The 9,419-nt window shown below is 45.8% G+C and overlaps 1 protein-coding gene across 1 annotated transcript; it reads right to left on the bottom strand.

Annotated features, from left to right (window-relative positions):
* Positions 1-2,846: 2,846 nt before the first annotated feature.
* Positions 2,847-3,446, bottom strand: LOC137164019 (claw keratin-like). The gene has a single exon (XM_067564604.1). It carries the CDS (start codon positions 3,444-3,446, stop codon positions 2,961-2,963), a length of 486 nt encoding a protein of 161 aa, XP_067420705.1. The 3' UTR covers positions 2,847-2,960.
* Positions 3,447-9,419: the final 5,973 nt, after the last annotated feature.

Raw genomic sequence — 9,419 nt, forward strand, 5'->3', positions numbered from 1 at the left:
CTTTCAAACAGCAATCTGTGCCTATCCTGGATAGTAGCCATTGATCGACATATCCTCCATGGACTTCTCTGGTTCTTTTTTGTAGCCCATTATAGTCTTAGCCTTCACAAAATCCTCCAGCAAAGAGTTCCTCAGGTTGACTTTGCATTGTGTGATGAAATACTTTCTCCAGTGTTGGTGCACAGCTAAGGAAAGCTTGTGGCCTGCTATCAAAAAAATGTTGAGTATGACCAGCTCTTTTAAACTTAAATGGGACTTTTGGGGACTGAGCAATTCAGAAAAATAGCCCTGAAGCCTTTTTTATCAGGCATCTAAAAGTAAAGTTCCTTTGGAAAGAAGTTGGCTTTGGTTGATCCAGAAGGGAGATCATTTGAATAGTTGCTGATTTAGCCCAGGTCCAGCTCTGTTAGGTCTGGAGTTGTGCATGAAATCCTTTCTCTGGAGTTCAATGATCCTAGGCCTTCCATGTTATAAATACACAAAATCAAACCAAAAAATAAACCTAAATCAGTATTTTAGAGATGACCCTTGACAATATTAGGACATTTGTTCTCAATGAAGGTTGTGATCTGGTGGTGGAAGGCTCATTGTTTAATGGCAAAAGTTTATTCCTCAGCAGTTCAGCTCTTCCATGTTTCAGCTTAAAATTTGTTTCTCATCCTGGTGTATCTCAAAAGAGAGGCCTGAATTGAGACATGTCTCGTGGTGATGCAGACAGGATGGTGCTTTCAGTACTCTAGAGAAAATGGAGACTGAGATGGATTTACTTCATTTCTTCTATTTTGGCAAAGATATAAACTATTGTTCTTCAGGGTTGTGTCCAGGATGGCGATAAATCAGATTGACGGGGGATAGTGAAAAAGTTCCTGTATGGACAGGTGATCCCATACCTGTGTTCCGCTGGGTTACTAGCACCTCCCTGTGAAGCCCCTGGTACTGACCACTGAGGGAGTGAGGCCCGATCTTCCATAGCAATGCCTGTGTTCTTCCATTCCAAGGAGGAGTCCACAGGTATGCTCTGATATTGAAGCCTAGACCTCTATTGCTCTTAAACAAAACCAGTGGGCGGATGCTTAAAGCTCCGTTCACTACATGAATATTAGACCATGTCCTTAAAGTGGCTGGATGGTCTGGGGAATGAGTCACAAAAATGTTGAACAAACATGTGATGGGAAATGTAAATCTTTATAGCTGTAGTTCCTGCAATAGCAAGCCATGGTCTGTCCAAGGGATTTTAAACAAGAAAGGTAACATGGAGTACAGTGAGTTACAGTTACCTCAAAAAACATGAGATTTTGTATTCAGTTAATGGTCTGTATTCCTGGGCATCATCTACCCGATCATTTTGTCTACGCTAGATAGTTTTGTGTTGATGGCCCATGAAAGACACTTAGCTCTCACAATGGGCTACAGAAGAAACTCATTCCACCCAGACGGCTCTTCTCGCTGTAGCCTCTGCCTCTAAGGGTTCAATGGCTACCCCCTACGAGTCAGTGTTTAACTGGTCACCATATTTGGGGTCAGGGAGGAATTTTCCCCAAGGGCAGATTGGCATAGAAGCTGAGATTTTTTTCTGCCTTCCTCTGTATCACAGGATACAAGTCCCTTGCCAGTGGATTCTCTACACTGTGAAATCATTATTTGATTTGAATAAATTTAAATCACTATTTGAAGACGTCAATAACTCAGCCTTAGGTTACGGGGCTATTACAGGAGTGGGTGGGTGAAGTTCTGTGGTCAGTGTTGTGTCGGAGGTCAGACTAGATGATCATAATGGTCCCTTCTCACCTTATAGTCTCTGAGTCTCTGAGTCAGTAAGCCCTATAAGGACATGTGATATGCTCCTGTGACCCTAGACTCCACCTTGTGCCAGTAACTCTTAATTAGCTTTTTGATATTAGTTCCTAAAAGATTGGTAGCAGAGTGGTTACTTGGTAAAATCTGAGTTGTATTTTGTAATGGCTCTGTGTCTTTGCAGGACAAGGCTCATTGCAAAAACAGGTAATGCAAAGAGGAACCCTCGCCTTATGTCTAGGGCCTGAACAATGCGCTGAACCACTAATTGGGCAGGATTCTTCTGTCACTCCAGGGCTACGGAAGCTGCCACTTGAAATGTGCCTGGTGATTGATGATGGCTCCACAGGGATCAATTTCATCCAGCGCTAATTTTAAAAAGGAGTGAGCAAGGATAACCAGAAGACCGATATTATGGTGCAGTGTAGCTTTTAATGGGAATGAAATTGGCAGTACACAGTTACAGAAAGAAATACCACAGAGCAGAAAGAAAGTACTTTCAGTATTTCAAGAAGGGTTGTGACTGATCACCCACTTCAATGGGACACATTTTAGACAAGATTTTTTTTTGTTTTGTTGAAGCTGCGGGGCTTGACAGACAAGCCCCTTTGCAACCATTTTAAGATCCTTGTTTTACCCCAGTTGGTGAGAAACGAGACAAAGCAAAATAGAAGCTAAGGACTTTGCAGCTTCTCATTTATACATCTCCTGTAGCAAAGGCCAAATTGGGATGCTAAAGGTACATATTGATGGAAAGAACATCAGGGACTAATTCTCCTTGACAGCAAGGTCTCTATTTCCTCCTTGACGTAAAGGGACGTAAAGGGATAATAAATTTAACAGAGGCCTATCTTAAGGCCTGTTTTTCCTGCCCACACCAGGGTTACTGTGCAAAGCCTGAGTGTAACTCAGAATGGGTTCATCGTTGAATAAAAGAATCAGCACAAGATTGGGAAATCATTGGTAGAAAGCGTTGCAAAGCGTAACGTTAGAAATGCAGCCTGGCTGTCAGAGCAAGGGCAGAGCACACACAGCTCACCCTGAGTTCAGATGAAGCCATGTTTGCACAGCACTTCTGAAAGCCACGCCCAAAAGGTCAGGTGTGAATCTGTATCTTGCTGTTCATTTCCTGGTTCTTTCTTTTCCCACAGCTAGTCCTGCTGGGTTTAACATGGCCTACAGCTTCCACTGAGGTACCTATGGCAAGACACCCCAGTTCCGCATACTCCCCCATACCCATAATGGCCTGGGTAACCCCAAGATCCCCCGTATCCACAACCCCCCAGATAACCACCTAATCCCCCATAACCGTAACGGCCTCCGTAACCACCGAATCCCCCTAAACCGTAACCCCCCAGATAACCACCGAATCCCCCTAAACCGTACAATCCTCCATAATGGCCTCCATAGCCCCCCAGACCAAAGGAACCGCCGAAACCGGGTCCGACCACTGGTGCTCCTACGGCTCCCACTCCGCTGTGCTGAGGGAAAGTGCTCATAATTGGTCCTGGGAGGGTCATGGCAACCGGGGATGGACTGATTACCACTTCGGAGTCAGGGCACTGCCTAACGCACGGCTCGTTGCAGGTGCCAGAAACTGGAGCAGGCCGGGCCACCCCACATTCTGGATAGCAGAGGCTGGAGAAAGTCATCTTTCTGTGATGGAGGTAAGCCTGAAACACACAGCAGAGAATAGAATCAAAAGAAGCACAAGTCCCTGTGGACAAATGACTTCATTGCTTCAGAGAAATCGATCTAACGGCGGCGACTTTGCCGCCATCAGTGTACTGTAGCTTCAGTGACTGTCTGTCTGAAAATCCCTGACTGAAATAAGTATAACACTTTCTGTGATAGACACCTGGGATTCTGGGTCTATTACAGACATTTCACAAAGGGAACATGGCTGGGATCATGATAATCATATTCTTTTCTTTGAGGATTTATCCTTTTAAAGCAACCACTTGAGTCTTGTACGGGAATGTGGCTCTTGGGTTTTCCAAACTGTGGGAGTCACCAATATTTGCTGAGGAATAAAAGAAGTGTGCTTTTCGCCAAAGAAATGAATGAGGAAAAGATTCTCAGCTGGTGTAAAAGGTGCTCATCTTCAGTGGCTGTTTATGCTCAGAAGATTATAGGAACTGCTTGACTGGATCACACCAGTTGTCATTTTAATCCAGTCTCCTGTCTCCAATAGTGAGGAGTCTTTAACAGCTGCCTCAGAATAAAGTGGAAGACCCTGAATTGGCCATTCTGGCCAAACCTGGGAACGTTTCTTCCTATTCTAGCTAAGGGAAAAATGCCTAATGGATTTTCAAAAGTTACAGAAAAGATTTAAATGCCCTAATTCTATTTCCAATGAATAGGAAATATATTTCCCAATGGAATATGTTGCTCCTAAAAGTCTCCCTGTACCTTCCAATTCTGAATCCACCAGCTCCTGCACCTGAATAACTACACAAGATCATGATGGAAGAACAGCCTCATCCCTGATAAAAATCACAGCAAGGACATGCAAATTTCAATCTTAAATGAAAATGGAGCCTACTATGACATGTCTAGGGTTTGAAAGAGATTGAGTGGAGTTGGACTTACCCAGTTCACCGAGGAGATGAAGTCCAGAGAAGTGTTCGGAAGAGCCCTCAATCTTGAGCTCTTTTATATGTTTCCTAGGACTGCCTGGAGGATCTGTGATGGCGTTTGTGGAGAAGGTCCTAATTAGTTACCAAACATACTTGATTGCCTTGTAAGTCCTCCTTTGAGTGCAGCTGTTTTCCTCAGGGTTTGTGTTTATTAGGCTACTCTCAGCCTCAGTGGGCGTGATATGTACATTGACCTCTTCAGAATCCTTTCATCTGAAAATTGCATGGCCAACGCCATTCCTCGTGTCATTCCACTGACTTTCTTGGTGCTGCAATGAGGATAAATGTCAAGTTGATTCAGAGTGGCATCAGTTGTAAAACTGGCTGTCGTGAACAGGAATTCAGTTTGGTCCTTTCAATTCATGCTGGTCGTGGTTAGTGGCATTGGGCAGTTCATTCTAAACTTGCTAGAAAGGAGGGAATTGTTTTTCTGCCTTCTCACCACCTCCATTCCGAATGGGTCAGATCCACTTTCCTTTAAAATCAATGGGAATCATTCCACTGCCTCCAGTGTGTTTCCTGTCAGGACCTTCAGTCTGTAATTCACCCCTTGGCGGGGGATAGTACGGTGCCAATGGGCAACTTTAATGCCACTTTCAGCTTTCCAGCTAGGTCTTTGGAAGCACTTAAGTGGAGCATGGACTTTTGTCATGGCCCTCTCCCCACATTGGAATGAAAATTTGAATTTTACTCTACGGTGATAAAACTAGAGCAGATTGTATCAGTCGTTAAGGAGAGGAGTGACAAACAGTGAGAGGAAGAAGTGCTCTTTTGTGGAAACACTTTGAGTTAAGTTTTGGAACTTGGACTCTGTCAGAAACTATGTTTCCCCCTGTGAGGAGCCAAGAAACTGAGTTCTTGTAAGACAATGCAGATGACTGATCCCAGCAAGATGCCCAAGAGAGGTGAAAATCACAGATTCTTGGTGAAGGACGAGATGGCTCTGGGGTAAGACTTAACATAAAATCTGTCCAGCCATAGGGCCTGTTGCAGAAAACATTCATGCCAGAACTAGAATGAAGTATAAATTGTAAGAGATATCCCAGTGAGTGGATTCCAAAGCCATCGAAGAAGACAGAAGTGTCTTCCTTTGATTATGGGGCTTCCAACCTGTTTGAAGTTGAAGTAACTGTGCTGATTTACACCAACAGTGCACCTATATTTTCCAAGAAAAATGTTTTAAAGACTAAAAAGCTACAGATGAATGAAAATAAAAGAGTCCCAAATTGTGGGTTTTTAAATCATGACCTGATTAAGGGAATGACACGAGAGACCTCCATTATTGGCCTCCATTATTCTTAAAGTGACACTATTACCCAGTGTAAAAGTGTCTAATCCCAACAACAACTTATTTATATTGTAAGAATACAACCCGCACGTGTGAAACACATGAGAGTATTTGTATGGTTTATCCCTGTTGCACTGTGCTGAAGACAAAGTTAATGACGTGGCTGGTTGAAAAATGTTTGCATCTTTGGAGTAAGTCTCAACAATATAAAACTGGCCAATGTTGTGATCCATTTTAACTGCATCTTCTTTATACACAAGGATAATATTTCTCCAAAGGAATTAAAGTCTGTCAATTTCTATCTTTTCCGTGACAGCACTGGCATTGTAAATCTCAAAATATAATTGAAGGAATAAAATCCTGCTTTTAGTCGTACGTAGGCACCATGTACTTCAGGGGCCTTGGAACTTCATTGGGAGTTTACAGTCGGGAAGATCCTGGGAGACTACAACTCCCATGATGCTTTGGGGAAAAGGAGAGAGACTCTTCCCCTTCCAGAGAGACAGGGAATAGGATGTGGGGGACTCCAGTTTGGTGCTAGGGTGGAGTGTAGCCGAGGCTGGAAGCTGCTGGCTGACTGCTGCTGCTGCCTACTGACTGCTGCTGGGGTCCCAAAGCTGCGGCTGAGAGCCTGCTCGAGCAGGGAGCTTTGGAGGTTGGTGGCATTGCCCAAGCCAGGGCAGGGACTGAGCCTGGAGCTGCCTGAGGTGGGCCTGCAGTGAAGGTGGTAAGGGTGCCCTCCCACCCCCGTTGTTTGGGGCAGGGCGTGTAAGGGAAGGGGCACTGCAGAGAGACTTTCACTGGGCCTGGGAAGAGGCAGAGAGAGAGTCCTTTCAAGCAGGGCCAGGACTGCAGACATTGGGTGGGGCCAGCTGCAACTCCCCGGCGTGACAACTGGGCTGAACTGGTGCACCAAACCCACAGAGTGCTGTCTGCTGCAGATCTTCAAGCGCGCCCACGCAAGAAAGGGGTTAGGGCTCTGAACTCTTGGGGAGTGCACACTCTGCAGGCGGGGTAACCAGTGGCAGTGTAAATGCCAGTTTAGACAAGTTTCATTTGTTTTCATACTAATTTTATTAATTGATGTATTCAGCTGCCCTGTGGATTTAACATAATAGTGATGTGTAATTTCAGTCTGTTGCGCCATATTCCTTTAATGTGTTAAGTAAAGTTGTGTTAACTCTAATTTAAGTATACTGGATGTTTAGTTTGCATAAGTGCAATTGTTGTTAGGCCTGTCTCAGATTATTATTATTATTATCAGACTAGGGTTAGTCCTGGAAGCTCCCAAGGCCCGCTATTAAGCGTGTGCAGGGGCCAGCCAGGTGGCGGCACCGCCAAGTTTAAATTCCTTTAAAAGTAAAGGGACTGCACCAAGGGGGTGGATAGAGGATTCCCACCTATCCTATATCCCCGCTGGGATACTCAGGATCTCCTTTGTTGTTAACACCCCTAGGCGCCCTTGCACACAGGTGGGTGTTGCCGGCTCCCAAGTAACCCAGAAATAGAAGGGGGTTACACGTAGTTGCGATGAGGTCCCCAAGTGCACTGTTTAGATTACGTTTTCTTGCCTTGGAAACACATCTCTCTAAGGGGTCAGAGTAACCCTATAGGAATGAATTACTTCAGGTTTGTGAAATGAGGTAGGTTCTCTCTCTAACATTACCTTCTTTATACATGAGGATAATAATGTTGAAAGGAATTGTTGTCTATTGCTCCTGAATGAAAGGACCGAACTGAATTCCTGTTCATGAGAGCCAGTTCATGACAGCCAGTTTTACTACTGATGCCTCTTACTTTAAAGGGGAAAGAGAGACCTTGCCGTGAAGGAGATTAAGACCCTGTATGTTCTGTCCATCAATCCTCACCTTTAGTGTCTCATTTTGGCCCTTGCTCAGAGAGCAGCTTCTGGGCCTGGCTCCTGAAAGGCCTAAACTCTTGCTGTGTTTGCTATCAGAGCTCAAGACTGCCCTCAGAGCCTCACTCTTGTCAAACTAAGCTGATTCCGCGTTACAAAGTCTTGCGCGCCCTAACACCATCCTCTGTATAAGACCCCTTAACAGGTTCCTCCCTTGGTCTTCTTTTCCCCAGGCTAACCATGCCCATATTTTTATCCTTTCCTCAGAGGTCAGGTTCTAAACCTTGTATCGCTTTTGTTGCTCCTCTGGGTTCTCTCCAATTTCTCCACCTCTTTCCTCAACTTTACTGCTCACAGTTGGACCCAGCTCTCCAGCTGTCAAGAAGAGTGGGAGAATTACCTCCTGTGTTTCACATTGTTAGTCCACCCAGAATGGGATTAGCCTTTTCTGCAGCTGCGTCACATCGCTGGCTCACATTCGACTGGTGAGTCACTAGAACCCCCAGCTCCTTTTCAGCAATGCTGCCAGCTAGCCAGTTATGGCCCATTTTGTAGTTGTCCTGTGGCGCTGGTAAGCCAAGTGCCACCTCTGGCCAAAGCACCAGCTGAGAACTGACAAACTCACAGCTGGAAGCCAGGCCAATTCACTGTGTGTAAGTATAAATCAAAGTGACTGCTAAAGGTATAGAATGTATTTGGTGTGTAAACGTCATGACAACTAACGGGATGCTGCCTGCATTGTTTTCACTTCTCTGTACGCTGTTAGAATGTAATAGCAAATATCGACCTTGGATATACCCTGTAACTAAATAACCCCTCAAAGGAGACAGAAGCCTTGTGCAACGCAAACAAAGAGCTCAACAGGAAAGTGCTAAGTCTTGCCCATTGGAAGGCATGTGTTCATTGTACGTGATGAGCAGAGATCAAAGATCCAAAATGCATCTCTCTCCCGCTCTCTCTGCCAGCAAAGAAAGAGCCCATGTGAGTAGTCACTCTGCCAGCTTGTGGTCTGGGAGAAGAAGCTATAAGTATGGACGCAAGGAAAAATTCTTCATCGCTGGCCTGTTTGGCTTCAAACAGACAGAATAACTGAATGAGAAGAAGAGCTACTCTGGGGAGCCCTAAAGGACTTTTGGGAACCTGGCAGTTTACTACGTCTCTGCTCCTACCTTTTGGAATTATAGCCCGTGCCTCACCTGTACAGATACCTTTTACCTGCGTTAACCTCTCAATACCTTTCATTCCTTTAGATAATGAACCTGGAGTTAGTTTACAGTAGAATTGGCTGCCAGTCTGGGCTTTGGTCTGAGATTTGGGATGCAAATTGACCCGGTGAGGGACTGGACTCTTGGGCCTGGGTGCAACCGGCGCATTCTGGGATTTTTGCTGTAAGTGACCATTTATCACATAGGCCAGCTTGCCTGGGCGGCAAGACAGACTGGAATGTCTTAAGCCGTGGTTTTCAACCTGCCAGCTGCTGCCCACCCAATCAGCAAACTGCTGCGGCCCATTTGACATTTTCAGGGCTGTAACCAGTGTGGGGTGGGGGGAGAACCTGCCCTGGGTTCAGAGCCAGCAATGGGGGGGCAGTGCAGGATAGGGCCAGGAGGCCAGGGTGCTCTAGGGCTGCTGCAGCGGCCTGGCAGGGTGGGCTGCACATCTGAGCTACCTGCAGCAGAGGTAGGAGATCAGCAGACACGGGAAGGGGGGGCGCAGAGGGCTAGGGCCACAGGGGGCATGGGGAGTGGGTGCAGGGGGCTAGGGCCTTGGGAATGGGGGTGCAGCCAATTCATGAGGGGCAGACTCTAAGTGTGGGCCCTGGTGGCATAACACAGAGAGT

This window comes from Emydura macquarii, unplaced genomic scaffold, assembly GCF_026122565.2.
Source record: "Emydura macquarii macquarii isolate MOO-44397 ecotype Brisbane River unplaced genomic scaffold, CSIRO-AGI_Emac_v2 contig_2638, whole genome shotgun sequence".
In the NCBI taxonomy this organism is placed as follows: Eukaryota; Metazoa; Chordata; order Testudines; family Chelidae; genus Emydura; species Emydura macquarii.

Excerpts from the sequence above, each read along its gene's own strand:
- LOC137164019 (XM_067564604.1), bottom strand. The coding sequence starts at position 3,446 with ATGACTTTCTCCAGCCTCTGCTATCCAGAATGTGGGGTGGCCCGGCCT.